General features: G+C 44.6%; 1 protein-coding gene across 1 annotated transcript in view; it reads right to left on the bottom strand.

Moving 5' to 3' along the window:
- Positions 1–17,458, bottom strand: part of TMEM167B (transmembrane protein 167B) — a 48,895-nt gene extending 31,437 nt beyond the window's left edge. Inside the window, exons 1-2 of the mRNA XM_077481500.1 lie at positions 17,329–17,458; positions 552–683 (exon numbers count right to left, since the gene is read on the bottom strand). Coding sequence (XP_077337626.1) covers positions 552–683; positions 17,329–17,338 — 142 coding nt within the window. The 5' untranslated portion in view covers positions 17,339–17,458. The remainder of the gene's footprint in view (positions 1–551; positions 684–17,328) is intronic.
- Positions 17,459–17,948: the final 490 nt, after the last annotated feature.

Genomic DNA, 17,948 nt, shown 5'->3' on the forward strand with positions numbered 1-17,948 from the left:
CTGTACGCCAATATGCCTGCCCGTGCCATTCTGCCGACGTACATCAGCATGCGCTGGTCGGGAACCGGTTAATCAAATGTCCAAAACAAGATTGCCCAAGAAGAGAATAATCTTAACCTGCAAACTTTCCAGATGAGTGATTGAGCAAGTAGTACCAAGCTGAAAGTGATAGCCCCAGAGCTGCCATCCTCACAAACTTGTTGACAACATACATTTTTATGTCTCTATCTTGAAAGCCATCTACAGAAATTTAAAGGTGCAAATAAAATATCTTTGTTTGCTACTGCAACGAACAGACAAACAAATTATAATTTCTGAATTCTTTGTAAAAAGAAATTCCAAACATTAATTTTTACTTAGACATTTGGAAAATAAAAGGACAAACATGGTTGGTTGGTACGGACAATTATTCTCTCAGACATATAATAATGTGGCTCAGTTTAACTGTTAATTAGGCAATTTTTTAATGGTAGAATAACTTAGTAACAGAGATTCTGCTTGAATAAGCACTGCGACACTTTCTAGAAATTCCCATTATAATGTTCACTTACCTTTATAGAAGACTCCCCATACACCTTTCTTTTCAGACAAAAGCCAAGTGCGTAATCGTGGAACCTTCCTGAAATAAGCGCAGGTGCAGATAAAGAGCAAAGAGAAGACCAGAAGTCCATCCAGAGAGTATGCTAACAAGAAAGAAAAATACAAAAATTTTACTACAAATCTTTTAAGCCTAGCTCAAGCTTTGCTCCAGAAAGCATGAGAGAGTTGAGTATTGCAGGCCTTAGCTACCTAATTATTTACAATAAAAAAAAAAAAGAAAATTTAAAGCCCTTTTTTTTAATACACTATATTAAAATCTAGAGTTGGCCTTTAAGAGCATATTCACATTGGAGGGAGGGAGGGGGCACAGCAGAGCAATCGGTGTCTGTATTGTAAAAGGTTCCAATAGGATGTTTTTTTAATTGTTTCCCACTGGAGAATCCGCCAGGAGAGACTATTAAGTGAAAGGCTAAACGTGGCCCAGATGTTGTATGCAACATTGCAGTCAACAGGGCATGAAGTAGTAACTACAGAACAGAGAAATGTATACTAATAGCAGGAATACACGGTTAGAAAATCGACCGATCGCTTGACCGTCGACCAAAGAAACAGAGTTCGTATGTCGAAATCGTCACCAACATTAACCAATCAAAAAAAAAAAAAAATCTTTAAAAGAGCAATCGATTTCATACATAGTGTTGACGTCTCACATACAAGTGGGGACGTCTACTAGTTCCGCTCATGTGTGATAATGTTCAAAAAGATGTTTTACGGACAACCTTCAAACCAACAAATAGAATATTGTTCGCAAACGATACAAAAATGTTATGTATCCTATTCAGTTGTAAAAAGTAAGTAAAGAAAATATGTGGTAAAACAATAAAGTGCCTTTACAGTGTAAATATTACAAGAGGCTCAAAAACCACTAAATATATTCAGGAGTTGGTCAGGCTAGCCAACAGCAGGCAATTTCAAAGATATCCAGTTTTAGGCTTCATGCACACTGGGCGTTTTAACTGCTGTTTTGGGTGTCAGGTGGTTTTTCTCTACCGCCAGTAAACTTCCCAGCATGTTATCCTATGCGTGCCTGTAAAAATGTTCTTAACGTGGTAAAACGTGGCCATCTGGCGTTTATGAGCATTTTTGAGCCTCAAGCTTTTGTGGGAGCATAGTTTTGATAGAAAAAACTCAAACACGGCAAATCACTATTGCAAAAAACGCTGCAAAACTTGCTTTTCTAACGCAGCATTCTACAGCAAACTCTACTGGCGTTTTTTAGAACGTCCAGCGTGCATGAGGCCTTAAGCTTCACTAAAAAGCTGGAGATCAGCTTTAACTCCTTCCCTGCTGGGAGGTTGGAGATCTTGGATATATATACCTCCCTCTTCCACATCCGAGCACAAAATGATGATGCTTTCTGCAAGCAGGGGGCTTGAAGCACAAGATTTGTTTATTACAGGTACTAGCTCCGTCAATTTACGCAGCGCTTTACAAAACATACATACATATTATATACAGTATCTCGCAAAGGTGAGTACACTCCTCACATTTTTGTAAATATTTTATTATATCTTTTCATGTGACAATATTGAAGAAATTACACTTTGCTACAATGTAAAGTAGTGAGTGTACAGCTTGTATAACAGTGTAAATTTGCTGTTCCCTCAAAATAACTCAACACACAACCATTAATGTCAAAACCGCTGACAACAAAAGTGAGTACACCCCTAAGTGAAAATGTCCAAATTGGGGCCAATTAGCAAATTTCCATCTCTGGTGTCATGTGACTCGTTAGTGTTACAAGGTCTCAGGTGTGACTGGGGAGCAGGTGTGTTAAATTTGGCGTTATCGCTCTCACTCTCTGGCACCTCATGGCAAAGAACTGAGGATCTGAAAAAAAAATTTTTTTTTGCTCTACATAAAGATGGCCTAGGCTATAAGAACATTGCCAAGACCCTGAAACTGAGCTGCAGCATGGTGGCCAAGACCATACAGCGGTTTAACAAGACAGGTTCCACTCAGAACAGGCCTCGCCATGGTCGACCAAAGAAGTTGGCTGCATGAGCTCAGTGTCATATCCAGAGGTTGTCTTTGGGAAATAGACGTATGAGTGCTGCCAGCATTGCTACAGAGGTTGAGGTGATGGGATGGGGGGGGGGTGTCAGCCTGTCAGTGTTCAGACCATACGCCGCACACTGCATCAAATTAGTCTGCATGGCTGTCATCCCAGAAGGAAGCCTCTTCTAAAGATGATGCACAAGAAAGCCCTCAGTTTGCTGAAGACAAGCAGACTAAGGTCATGGATTAATGGAACCATGTCCTGTGGTCTGATGAGATCAAGATAAAACTTATTTGGTTCAGATGGTGTCAAAGTGTGTGTGGCGGCAACCAGGGGATGAGTACAAAGATAAGCGTGTCTTGCCTACAATCAAGCATGGTGGTGGGAGTGTCATGGTCTGGGGTTGCATGAGTGCTGCCGTGTAGTGACAAATACTGCCCCCCATCGGATAGCGTCTGCCCTGTACTGCACTTGCACCAGGGCTCGACAAACCCCCAGCACCAGGTCGCATTTGCGACTAGAAATAGCAACCTGGGGCAGCACAGCTGGGGGTATCCTGTCTTCCTGCAGCCACTCCTATTTCCACTTGGATGGTGGGGCTTGCTGTGACTCCGTACTGCGCACTACGGGGCGGACACTAACCAAAGGCCAGACAGTTTTTGACAGAACACCGGCACCGGGGAGCTACAGTTCATTGAGGGAACCATGAAAGCCAACACATAATGCGATATACTAAAGCAGAGCATGATCCCCTCCCTTCGGAGACTGGGCCGCAGGGCAGTATCCTAACATGATAAACGACCCCAAACACACCTCCAAGATGACCATTGCCTTGCTAAAGAAGCTGAGGGTAAAGGTGATGGACTGACAAAGCATGTCTCCAGACCTAAACCCTATTGAGCCTCTGTGGGGCATCCTCAAAAAGGAAGCGCAAGGTCTCCAACATCCACCAGCTCTGTGATGTCGTCATGGAGGAGTGGAAGAAGACTCTAGTGGCAACCTGTGAAGGCAGCGCTGGAAAATAATGGTGGCCACACAAAATACTTTCGGCCCAATTTGGACATTTTCACTTAGGGGTGTACTCACGTTTGTTGCCAGAAGTTTAGATGTTAATAGCTGTGTGTTGAGATATTTTTAAGGGACAGCAAATTTACACTGTTATACAAGCTGTACACTCACTACTTTACATTGCAGCAAAGTGTCATTTCTTCAGTGTTGTCACATGAAAAGATATAATAAAATATTTACAAAAATTAGGGGTGTACTCACTTTTGTGAGATACTTTAATTATATATATATATATATATACACACATACACATACACACACACACACACACACACACAGTACAGGCCAAAAGTTTGGACACACCTTCTCATTCAAAGAGTTTTCTTTATTTTTATGACTATGAAAATTGTAGATTCACACTGAAGGCATCAAAACTATGAATTAACACATGTGGAATTATATACTGAACAAAAAAGTGTGAAACAACTGAAAATATGTCTTATATTCTCGGTTCTTCAAAGTAGCCACCTTTTGCTTTGATTACTGCTCCGCACACTCTTGGCATTCTGTTGATGAGCTTCAAGAGGTAGTCGCCTGAAATGGTTTTCACTTCATAGGTGTGCCCTGTCAGGTATAATAAGTGGGATTTCAAGCCTTATAAATGGGATTGGGACCATCAGTTGTGTTGTGCAGGAGGTGGATACAGTACACAGCTGATAGTCCTACTGAATAGACTGTTAGAATTTGTATTATGGCAAGAAAAAAGCAGCTAAGTAAAGAAAAACGAGTGGCCATCATTACTTTAAGAAATGAAGGTCAGTCAGTCCAAACAATTGGGAAAACTTTGAAAGTGTCCCCAAGTGCAGTGGCAAAAACCATCAAGCACTACAAAGAAACTGGCTCACATGACGACTGCCCCAGGAAAGGAAGACCAAGAGTCACCTCTGCTGCGGACGATAAGTTCATCAGAGGCACCAGCCTCAGAAATCGCAGGTTAACAGCAGCTCAGATTAGAGAACAGGTCAATGCCACACAGAGTTCTAGCAGCAGACACATCTCTAGAACACCTGTTAAGAGGAGACTGTGTGAATCAAGCCTCCATGGTAAAATAGCTGCTAGGAAACCACCGCTGAGGACAGGTAACAAGCAGAAGAGACTTGTTTGGGCTAAAGAACACAAGGAATGGACATTAGACCAGTGGAAATCTGTGCTTTGGTCTGATGAGTCCAAGTTTGAGATCTTTGGTTCCAACCACCGTGTCTTTGTGCGACACAGAAGAGGTGAACAGATGGACTCTACATGCCTGATTCCTACCGTGAAGCATGGAGGAGGAGGTGTGATGGTGTGGGGGTGCTTTGCTGGTGACACTGTTGGGGATTTATTCAAAATTGAAGGCATACTGAACCAGCATGGCTACCACAGCATCTTGCAGCGGCATGCTATTCCATCCGGTTTGTGTTTAGTTGGACCATCATTTATTTTTCAACAGAACAATGACCCCAAACACACCTCCAGGCTGTGTAAGGGCTATTTAACCAAGAAGCAGAGTGATGGGGTGCTGCGCCAGATGACCTGGCCTTCCCAGCCCCCGGACCTGAACCCAATCGAGATGGTTTGGGGTGAGCTGGACCGCAGAGTGAAGGTAAAAGGGCAAACAGGTGCTAAGCATCTCTGGGAACTCCTTCAAGACTGTTGGAAAGCCATTTCAGGCGACTACCTCTTGAAGCTCATCAACAGAATGCCAAGAGTGTGCGGAGCAGTAATCAAAGCAAAAGGTGGCTACTTTGAAGAACCTAGAATATAAGACATATTTTCAGTTGTTTCACACTTTTTTGTTCAGTATATAATTACACATGTGTTAATTCATAGTTTTGATGCCTTCAGTGTGAATCTACAATTTTCATAGTTATGAAAATAAAGAAAACTCTTTGAATGAGAAGGTGTGTCCAAACTTTTGGTCTGTACTATATATATATATATATATATATATATATATATATATATATATATATATATATATTAGGGCTGCAAGTAACGATTACTTTCATAATTGATTCGTTGGACGATTGTTTCAAGGAATTAGATAAAATCATAAATAAATAAAAAGTAATATGCAATTTTTTCTTTTATTTAAAGTAATAATGAAAATTATGGGGCACTATTCCTCCCAGGAACACCAATGATGGGGCGATATTCCTCCCGGAAACACCAATAATGGGGCGCTATCCCCCCCCCAGGAAAACCAATGATGGGGCACTATTACACCCACCCCCCTGGAACACCAATGATGGGGCACACCCCCCCCCCCAGAAATACTTAGGATGATTCATGGGACACTTGTCATAGAAATTAATGTACTGTACAGAGTTGTCACTGTATAGCCATTAGCCGCTACCTTTCAGTGTGCAGCTTGGCTCTCACAGCTGCATCTCACCTCTCTTGTTCCCTCAAGGCAGCAGCGGATGGGGCTGAGATCAGTGGGGAGCTGACATCTGTGAGGAGAGGCGAGGACGTGCAGCGTGAAGGTGCCTGGTTAAATATGGCGGTGGTGCTGCCGCCTTGTACACAGGAGGATTTTAACGAACGGACAGGAACTAAATCGACTAAATTTTCATTATCAGTAATATCGATCAATTGTTTCAGCCCTAATATATATATATATATATATAAAAAAATTATATTACACACACACACACACACACACACCGTGCCTTGAAAAAGTATTCATACCCCTTGAAGTTTTCCACATTTTGTCATGTTACAACCAAAAATTTTTACTTATATTATTGGGATTTCATGTGATAGCCCAACACAAAGTGGCACATAATTGTACAGTGGAAGGAAAATAAATAAATTGTTTTCAAAATTTTCTATTTTCTTACAAATAAAATATCTAGAAAGTGTGGCATGCATTTGTATTCAGCCACCCGGGGTCAATACTTTATAGAACCACCTTTCACTGCAATTACAGAGCAAGTCTTTTTGGGGATGTCTCTACCAGCTTTGTACATCTAGGAGAGTGACATTTTTGCCCATTCTTCTTTGCAAGATACTTCAAACTCTGTAAAATTGGATGTGAACAGCAATTTTCAAGTCTTGCCACAGATTCTCAATTGGATTTAGGCCTGGACTTTGACTGGGCCATTTTAACACATGAATATGCTTTGATCTAAACCATTCCAGCTCTGGCTGTATGTTTAGGGTTGTTGTCCTGCTAGAAGGTGAAACTCCGCCCCAGTCTCAAGTCTTTTGCAGACTAACAGGTTTTCTTTGAAGATTGCCCTGTATTTGGCTCTATCCATCTTCCCATCAACTCTGACCAGCTTCCCTGTCCACGCTGAATAAAATCATCCCCACAACATGATGCTCCCAGCACGTTTCATGGTGGGGATGGTGTGTTCAGGATAAATAATTTTGGTCTCATCTGACCAGAGAACCTTTCTCCACGTTTGCTGTGTCCCCCACATGGCTTCTAACAAACTTCTGATGGCTTTCTTCTTGTCACTCTTCCATAAAGACCAGATTTGTGAAGTGCATGACTAATGCCACTTACACACAGTCGGAATTCCGGCCAGAATAAGACCGATGAGAGCTTTTCATCGGAAAATGCGGCCGTGTGTATGCTCCATTGGAATTTAGCTGTCCGAATTTCCGCCAGCCAAAAATTGATAGCATGTTCTCAATTTTCCCAACGGAAAAACTTTCTATCGGTAATTCCAATCGTGTGTATGCAATTTTGACACTACAAAAAAAAAATCACACATACTCAGATTCAACTACACAACAGAAGCTATTAGCTACTGGGTATTGGACTTCCTTTTTCTAGTTCCGTCGTACGTGTTGTACGTCACCACGTTCGAAAACTATCGGAATTTGGTGTGACCATGTGTAGGCAAGACAGCTTGAGCGGAATTCCATCGGAATTCCGTTGGGAAAACCATCAGAGCTTCTTCCGACGAGATTTCCGATCGTGTGTACGCGGCATAATAGTTTTCCTGTGGACAGATTCTCCCACCTAAGCTGTGGATCTCTGCAGCTCCTCCAGTTACCATGGCCATCTTGGTTACTTCTCTGATAAATGCTCTCCTTGCATAGCCTGTCAGTTTAGGTGGAAATCCATGTCTTGATAGGTCTGCAGTTGTGCCATACTCATTCCATTTTTGGATGATGGATTGAACAGTGCTCCGTGAGATGTTCAAAGCTTTATAACTTCCCCACAACTTTATCCCTGACCTGCCTGGTGTGTTCCTTGGCCTTGATGATGCTGTTTGTTCACAAAGGTTGTGTAACAAACCTCTGAAGGCTTCACAGAACAGCTGTATTTATAATGAGAATAAATCACACAGGTGGACTCTATCACTAATTAGGTGACTTTTGAAGGCAATTGGTTCCACTAGATTTTAAGTAGGGGTATCAGAGTAAAGGGGGCTGAATACAAATGAATGCCACACTTTTCAGATATTTGTAAAAAAATAATTGAAACCCATTTATCATTTCCTTTCCTTTGAATACATAACGGGACACAGGCTAATAATCATTTTCTTTGAATACATAATGGAACACAGGCTAATATTCATTACCTGCTGGGTTATACTTCATCATCATTAGGTGAATGGACACTGGTAGACCAAAGGTCTTCAGACAGGAAGTGCTCCCCTATATAACCCCTCCCATACAGGAAGTACTTTAGTTGTGTACTAAGGACTAAATCCTCAAAAAAAAGGAGGTGAGAGATCTCTGTGTCCCATGATGTACTCAAAGAAAAGGATTTTACAGGTAAGTATGACGTAAAAATTTCTTTTTCATACATCATGGGACACAGAGTCAGGCTAATATTCTGGGACATCCCAGAACAATAGCCTTGAGGGGAGGGAGACACCCTGCCAAACAATAGCCATCAGAACTTATACGGTAGCCGCGGCTGCTCCAACATCCACTTGATAAAAATTTGTGAACGTATGCATTGAAGACCAGGTAGCAGCCTTACAAATCTGAGCCACAGATACCTGATGGCGAAAAGCCCAGGAGGTTCCTACACCCCTGGTTTCAGACTGTAGGCCTAAATTACCAATTGACGGACCCAATTGGCAATGGAAGCTTTGGAAGCTGCCTGCCCCTTCTGACACCACTTTTGGCAAAAAGGATGAAACAGGTCATAATGCGACTCTGTCATGGTAATGGATCAAATAGGGTTCCCTGCATGAAAGGGCCGCCAACTTCCGACACCCTTCTAGCAAAGGTGATGGCCATCAGGAAGGCTAGCGTGACAGCAAGTCTAATGGAATTTCCTTAATAGGTTCAAATGGTTGTTTCTGTAACACACACAGCACCAAGTTCAAGTCCCAAGGACACGTAGGTGACCTAATGGGGGAAAAGCAAGCGAGTTGCCCTTGCATAAAGGTTCAGATCAGTGAATGGGAGGCTAAAGGCCTTTGGAAGAATACTAATAGGGCCCAAACTTGACCTCTGATTGTATTCAAGGCCAATTTTATTTCCACAGCCGACTGTAGAAAAGAGAATTCTCCCAATCACATATTTTCGAGGATGCCATCTTCTGGCTTCACATCAAGCAATATAAGTCTTCTAGACCTTATGATAAATCTTCCTAGTGATAGCTTTTCTAGTATTAAACTAGCGTAAAAGACACCACTGGTCCCGAGATGCCACGGTCCTTTAACACCCTGGCTTCAATAGCCATGCTGTCAAATTTAGAGACTGTAAATTGGGGTGGAATATAGGACCTTGAGACAGTAGATCCGGGCGACGTGGAAACATCCATGGCCCATCTATTGTCAGTCTCACAATCTCCAAGGCCAGGCTGGTGCCACCAGAATGACTGGAATCCCCTCTCTCCCAATCCTGCGCATCGGGAGGGATGGGGGGGGGAAGCATAAACCAGGGAGCACTAGCTCCATGGAACTATCAGAGCATCTGCTCCAATTGCCAGAGGATCTCTTGTTGGAGACACAAACTACTGTAGCTTATTGTTAAACCTGAATGCCAGTAGGTCAACCTCTGGCCATCCCCAATGTTGGCAAATTTCTCTGGGTGTAGGAAACATTCCCCGAGCAGATCTGCTGGCGGCTGAGATAATCTGCTTTCTGGTTCTCTACTCCCAGTATATGGACTCCTGGTGCTGCCTTGGTGGTTTATATAGGCCACTGTCAAGGCATTGTTGGACTGAACCCAGAGCTCCACCATCCAGGATCGTAGGGCCAGACTTGCTGCCCGTAATTCTAGGATGTTGATGGGCAGGGTCTGCTCTGTCCCTGACCATTTCCCCTGGGCTGTGAGCCCGTCTAGGGTCGCTCCCCAGCCTGAGAGACTGGCATCTGTAGTCAGTACTCTCCAAGTTACCGGGAGAAAGGATTTTCCCCTTTGCAGGTTCTGATCCTGCAACCACCAGTTTAGGCTTAAAGCGGGAGTTCCGCCGTTTTTTTTTTTTTTAAAAGCCAGCAGCTACAAATACTGCAGCTGCTGACTTTTAAAATAAGGACACTTACCCGCCCAGCGCGCCCGCGATGTCGGCACCCGAAGCCGATCTGTCGATCGTCTCTCGGGTGCTTCCGCCGCCATCTTGGGTATGGGAATCAGGAAGTGGAGCCTTGCGGCTTCATTTCCCGGTTCCCTACTGCGCATGCATGAGTCGCGCTGCGCAATAAGGATGGTCCACGCTGTATCTGGGATCCGTGTGTTTCCCAGCAGACAGCGGGGAACCTGCGGAAAAGGCGCGTAAATATCCGCAGATTCTGCGGATATCTATGCCGGAAGTGGGTGCAGATACCTGTACTGTACAGGTACCTGCACCCCCCTCCCCCCTGAAATGTGCCAATTGTGGCGCCGGGGGGGGGGTTCCAATGAGCGGAAGCTCCACTTTAGGGTGGAACCCCGCTTTAAGCATGCCTGAGGAGATAAGCACATTGGATAATTCAGGGCTTTTCTTCCTCTGTTCCAAGCCAACAAGATGTCTTGTTGTAAAGGCCTGGAATGGAACTGGGCATAGGGCACTGCCTAGAAGGAGGATACCATTCTCCCTAGAAGACTCATACAGAGCCAAATGGAGGGTTGCCTAGTGCCCCTTATCTGACACACCTTCAGGGCACAGATGCTTACAGGTGGTAAGAATACTCGCTTGGACCGTGTTTCAAATCAGACCTAAATATTTTAGACTTTGAGCTAGTGTCAAGGCTGACTTTTCAGGATGTATGATCCAGCCTAAGCTTTTCAAATACCTCACTGTGTATATTATGCTCTGTTCTAGAGCCTGTACTGAGTGATCTGAGCAGGAGGTCGTCCAGATACCCAAGCACTAGGATCCCTTGGACCCTTAAAAGACCCAGTACTGGTGCTAGGATCTTTGTGAACACCCAGGGAATCGTAGCAAGCCCGAATGGTAGAGCCACAAACTGAAAAATGACGTTCCTCTACTGCAAAACGTAGTAACTTCTGATGAGGTTGAAAGATAGGTACATGTAAGTAAGCGTCCTTTATATTGATAGATACTAAAAAGTCTCCCCTCTGGAGTGAGGTTACTACTGAGCAGACAGACTCCATCCGAAAGGATTGTATCAATAGATACTTGTTCAGGGACCTTGTGTCCCAGTTTGGTTTGTGAACCGTAAACAGGTTTGAGTAAAACCATGTGTCCCTTTTGGATACCGGAACCTCTACAATCACTCCTTGATGCACTAGATGATAAAGTGCCTGAAGCAATAAGTGTCTTTTTGGAGGATCCGAGGGAACGCTGGATCTTAGAAACCTCTGATGGGGCACCCCCCATAACTCCAGCTTGTAACCGTGAGATATAAATGAGGTGACTCGTCCTGAATTGTTGTTTTCTAAATGTCCACAAAGTGCAGCAGCCTTCCCCCCACCCGGTGGAGTGGGGGCGTCCCCTCAAAAGGAGGGCTTGGTGCTGCATTTAGAAGAATTTTGGACCCAGGGCTTTTTCTGGCCCTGGCCTTGTGGCTTGCCCCTAGCCCTAGTACCCTGTTGGTGGCGGAACCACCCTGACACTGAGATATTTGAGGAAGCATTCCCTGTGTTTTTAAACGAGGGACGTTTGGTGCTTTAGAGAACTCTTCCCTCCGGAAATAATTTGGATATTATTTGTCCAAGTGATCACCGAATAAACGTTCCCCATGAAAACAGAAACATGCCAATAACTTTTTACAAGGAAGCTCGGCTGCCTGGTTCTTAAGCCATAGAAGTCTGCACATATGTACAGACGAGAGCCAGATGAGAAACCTGCTGTACTTAATCCTTTAAAGAATCAACAGCAAAAGACATGGCTTGAGGAATATGCTTCTTACTTTCAGGCAGATCATCCTCCTGGCTAGGCCTATCCAGCCATTTGACTTGATCCTCTACGGACTGGCAAATACCAATTGCTGCAACAGCTGGCTGAATGGCTGAACTGGCCAAGGAAGCTTTTAATAATAACTCCAATTTCTTGTCAACAGGGTCTTTTAAGCCATGTGCATTATCCACCGGAACAAGTTAAGTTCTTGTTTAAAGGAAGAGACTGCTGAATCTACGGCTGGCATGCTCCATTTTTTAACGAACCTTTCATCCATGGGATATAAAAAGGGAAAACATTGTAGGAGGCAAAGAAGTCCTGTCAGGATGGTCCCAATCAGCATACACCGCCTGTTCCAACAGGGGGTGTAGTGGGAAAGTCTGTGCAACCAGAGATCCCAAAGAGGACCAGGGGGCTCAGTCACCTCTGCAAGAGGCAACTTAAAGGCAGAACAAACCATTTCGGTCAGAGTCGGGATCAAAAACCTCTGCGACAGAGCCAGACATCGAGTGGATATCTTCTTGTCCAGATTGCTCAGAAGCAGACATATCTGCCAGGCACTCCACCGAATCCTGAGCTTTAAGCTCTTGCCCATCCTCAACTCATTCCTCCTCCACACGAGGAGACTCTGGGGAGGGGGGGGTCTGTCACACTTCCTGCCACCCTGCGGGATGGAGGCAATCCTGTGCTCTAACCTGGCTGAGGACAGTTCATCCTTAGTGATAAAGGGTGAAGCAGCAGCGTTGACTGTAAGAATAATACCAGATAGGCACAGGGGCTCAGACTGCCCGAGAGCCTCTGGTCTTTCAGGGGATACAACACTAGGGATATGACTCAGTTCATCAGGAACTACCGATGACGTAGGTATGCCCTTCCCTGTGGTCTAAAGCCCCATACACACTATCAGATTTTCTGCTGATTTTGTCTTCAGATTTACCAAAACCACATAATATGAGGTCAAACCTTAGGAGTTTCAATTTGTATGCAATCAGGCAGGCCCTTGCACTACATGGTTTTGGTAAATCTGAAGACAAAAATCAGAAAAATCCTCTTTTTGGAAAACATTCAATGCTTGCAAACAAAGAGTACTTGGGTGTAGTTAACCACCTCGCGCCCACCCTATAGCCGAATGACGGCCGTAGAGCAGGCGCTTTCGTCCGGGTGGCCGTCCCTGGACGTCCTAATGTTTACTTCCGCAATGCGCGCCGCCGCGGGCGCGCATCGGGGAAGTTCTGTGTTTGCCGTGTCCCCCGGGGACAGGCAAACACAGATCGCTGTAAACGGCCAATCACAGCGGCCGTTTACAGCGTGATCGGCGTGTCCAATGGGAGATGATCTCATATGTAAACATATGAGATCATCTCCCAGCGCCGCTTTCACACAGAGTGTGAGAGGGGAGAGATGAATGGCTGCAGCAACCGTCAGTGTAAAAAAAAAAAAAGTTAAAAAAAGTGCCATCCTGCCCCAGTGCCACCTGTCGTCAGTGCCATCTGTCATCAGTGCCACCTGTCGTCAGTGCCACCTGTCGTCAGTGCCACCTGTCGTCAGTGCCACCTGTCATCAGTGCCACCTGTCAGTGTCACGTGCCATCTGTTGTCAGTGTCACGTGTCATCAATGCCACTTATCAGTGCCATCTGTCATCAGTGTCACGAGTCATCGGTGCCACGTATTAGTGCCATCTGTCATCGGTGCCACGTATAAGTGCCACGTGTAATCAGTGCCACGTGTAATCAGTGCCATCTGTCATCAGTGTCACGTGTCATTGTCCTGGTGCTTCAAAAGTGTAATAAATAGTCAACAAGTTAGATGTGTAATTTATGCTCCTAGAACACATGATGGCGCTCCCTGCATGTTGGGCCTCTCTATGTGGCCAGGCTGTGAAAAAGTCCCACACATGTGGTATTGTAATACTCAGGAGGAGTAGCAGAATTTATTTTGGGGGGTGTCATTTGTGGTATACACATGCCATGTGAGAGAAATAACCTATTACAATGACAATTTTGTGGAGAAAAAAAATGAAAAATCTTAATTTTGCAAAGAATTGTGGGAAAAAAAATGACAACATCAAAAAGCTCACCATGCCTCTTACTAAATACCTTGGAATGTCTACTTTCCAAAAAGGGGTCATTTGGGGGTATCTGTACTTTCCTGACTTGTTCGGGTCACAAGAAGCGAGATAGGCCACCAGTACATCAGATGTGATCAATTTTGTGCGATTCGCACCACAGCTTGTAGACTCTCTAACTTTCACAAAGACCAAATAATATCCACTAATTTGGGTTATTTTTACCAAAGATATGTAGCAGTATAAATTGTGGCCAAAATTTATGAAGAAAAATTAATAATTTGCATTAATCTGTCACAGAAACAAAGAAATATGCGTTTTTTTTCAAATTTTCAAAAACTTTTTTCATTTATAGCGCAAAAAATAAAAACCCCAGAGGTGATCAAATACCACCAAAAGAAAGCTCTATTTGTGGGAAAAAAAAGGACAAAAAATTCATTTGGGTACAGTGTTGCATGACTGAGTAATTGTCATTCAAATTGTGAGAGCACCGAAAGCTGAAAATTGGTCTGGGCAGGAAGGGTGTTTAAGTGCCCAGTAAGCAAGTGGTTAAAACACCTCAGAACGGAGACTCTTTAAATAGGGCTCACCAAGCCCCTATGCAACAATCCTGCTAAGCACCTTTAGCCTGCCAAGCAACACTTGGTGACTCACGTGACCCGGGTAAGGAAAAATGAACCACTGCAAGCGTCTGTTCAGAGCCTGCTCTGTGTCCCACAGCTGCCTTCTGGAAGCACCACATGCTTGGCATACACAGCTTAAATAAACTGAGTGTGCGCCGGAACGTTTTGTGCGCGCGCATGCATGTGCGCAGTCCCGGCGAGTGGGCTTGACTGTATTCGCGTATGACGCAAATCTTCACACGCCCAGATAAAGGCTACGGCGCATGTGCGGCAAATTCGCATGCACCATGGCCGCCAAACAAACTGCTGAGCCCAGCGGCGCGCTTATGAACGCACGTGCACCATGGCGAACCAAAGCAAAATGTCGCACCATAGTGTTCCATCATACAGGTAAAAAACAGCCAGACACAAGCAAAAAAGGTACACGTTGCAAACAACCACAGCTAGCCCAGAACTCCCCTGTATGGTCACCGCACACAGGTGTCCAGCCCTTAGCTAGCATGACTGATTGTTACAATCACTGGGACACCCCACAGTAATAAAATAAAGGGGTTTCACTTACCCGTCCAGGCGCAGGGCCACTTAGGGAAACTTTTTTTTGACTTTTTTACTTTATTATTTTTAATTTAAATTATGTTTGTACCTTTAAAGTGGTTGTAAACAATCACATTTTAAAACAATCCATTCACTTTAAAACAGAAATGAAAGGTAAAACATAGTGTATAGTTTAAAAAAAAAAAACAGTATTGATAATGTTTTTTAACTGATCACATTCCCTCTGTTCTCAGCTGCATAAGAGCTGGGGGAGGAGTAGCAACAGCACACCGAGCTTCCCAGTGAAAAGCTGTGCAGGGGGTGTGTGTCAGGAAAAGTCTGATCATTGAAGGAGAGCAGGCCGAGTTACCAGCACAGCTAGAGAACTGACCACGCTATGCTCTCTTGCTTAGCATGGTCAGTTCTAATAGGAAAGCAGAGGTACTGGCAGGAACACCAGGGATTTCCCATAAAGGAAGCAATACAAAGAGAACAGGATACTTTTTCATACAATTACATGGTACAGCAGTCATACATCCGGAATATGAAGTGTTGGAGTAACAAAAACAAAAACGTTTTTTTTGTTTAATCACCTTTTTTGCTATTATAAGGGATGGAAAACATCCCTTGTGACAGCATGGGTTGTGTCCTCTTTATGAAGAGATCTGGGGTCTATTAGACCCCAAATCTCTTCTCTGACCTCCAAAGCAGCCTATCAGGCAAAGATCAGTCTCATCGGCTGCTTTCCTGTCCAGTACCGGCCAGGTAAACAAAGAACCAAAACAGAAGTAACAAAATCTTCATCACTTACTGTTTCTGACATCACACAGTGGGAGGAACAACATATGTCCCTCGAGCTGGATGCCGCTGCATCAGGAGAGCCCGGCAAAGGTGGCAGCCATCAACCTGTAAAAGTAATTCAGCGGCTTGTTAGCCACTCAGATTACTTTAATTTTGTGCAGAATCGCTGGGGCTAAAGAATGATATCTCACTCATTGCTGCAGCGATGACCGAGATAGCACCCCGGAATGTATCAGCACCCCAGACGATTTTTCAATCGGCTGTAGGGTGCTCCCGTCGCCATCCATTGTAAGGGAAACAGGCAGTGAAGCTGCGTTTCGTGATTGGCCTGGCGGCGGAAGGAGGAGGGGGGGGGCCAATCTTCAGAGGGACTTGCCATGGGGAGGTCTCCCAGAAGTGGGGATGGGTACCTTGTAAAAACAGGTACCCGCTCCCCCCCCCCCCCCCAAAAAAAGGTGACAAATGTGGCGGGGGGAGCAAACAAACAGAGCTTTTCCTTTTGGGTTGAGCTCCGTTTTAAGACAAACTAAAAGCAGGAAGATTTTCCTGTCAGGTTGTCATTGCTGGACTTAAAAGTAGGGTTACCACCTTTTCTTCAACCCAAACCTGAACACTTTAACAACCTGGGACACCGTTAGGTGCCCAAAGGAGAGTAGTAATGCGGCTCGCATAGCATGCTGCACTGAACAGTGGGTGTGGCCAAATTGCTTTTGCTGACATTGTTGTCCTGCCCCCAGACAGCTGCCTGCAGCTCCTAGATGACAACAGATTTGTGTGTGACTATCTTGGTTACTTGGCAGCCACAGTCCAGTCTGAATAATGTGTCCGGGTTTCAGTCCACCTGAACACATGATTCAGAACCCAGATGGTTCGGGTGAATCCCGGACAGGTGGCAACCCTTCCTAAAAGGGACACTGTTACATCGCTATCCTAATCTGTCAGGTGCTAAGTGCCCATCTTTCTGAGAGGCTGATTTGAGAATGTTTGCACATCAAATTGTAAATATTCCCTCCGATTCTACAGTCATCTACTTAAAGTAATCAGGAATCTGCTTTTCACATGACTGGATCATTGTACTGTCACCCCCAATGCCACATTGGCACACCAATCAGCGGTCTCCTCACACTGGGATACCAGCACCTTCTCCTCACACTGGCTCCCATACACATCACCCCTGTGTGTTCTCCATACACATCGCCCCTGTGTGTTCTCCATACAGCACCGGCTGAATAAAGATGTAGTGTTGCCGTTCCAGCTAATACAGTGCATATACTATGGCCATACAGTCCTGTGCCAGCACTCACAGTAATGAGCGGCCACCCGTGTGACAATAGGGGCACACCCGGCTCTCAGCACAAGGTTACCCGCCGTCCCCCGGCCCCCGTGCCTCCCTCTCACCGTTAGTCATGGTGAATATGGACACAACTTGGCTGCCAGCAGTCTTCCTGGTACACCTCACCAAAACATCCAGAAGTGACGTCACGGCGACACGTGGCTACTTCGGTCACGTGACAGCGATACCGAGCAACCTGGGAGGAAGCAGAGAGGAGAGGAGAGCGGGAGGCTTGAATGAAGAGCGAGGGGAGAGACGTGTGTAGGGCTGAGCCCAGTGCACTGTCACCGGGTCCTAATAGCAGACATTGTGCATTGTACAAGATACTGCCCAATCCGCACCAATTATCAGCCTCTAGCTTCAGCTTCTTCGTTGTTTGCTGCGATAGAATGCACAGTTCCCACGTGTCCCTGCTTTCGAGGGACTGTACCCTTTCCTCATTTGTCCCTCACTTGGTCTGATGCAAATACTTGTATATTAAATGCACTATTTATCTATCAAAACGTGTTTTACAGTGATAAAAGTTTCCAGTTTCTAAATATTTGTATATTATAAAAGCAAATATAAAGGAATATTAGAGGGTAAAAAAAAAAAAAGCGCCCGTGGTTCTAATATAGTAACATACATCAACTAATACATTTTTTTTGTATAATTCTCCTTTAACCACTTGCTTACTGGGCACTTA

This window comes from Lithobates pipiens, unplaced genomic scaffold (assembly GCF_037356315.1).
Source record: "Lithobates pipiens isolate NorthernLeopardFrog02 unplaced genomic scaffold, aLitPip1_a1.2 Scaffold_16, whole genome shotgun sequence".
NCBI classification, from domain to species: Eukaryota; Metazoa; Chordata; class Amphibia; order Anura; family Ranidae; genus Lithobates; species Lithobates pipiens.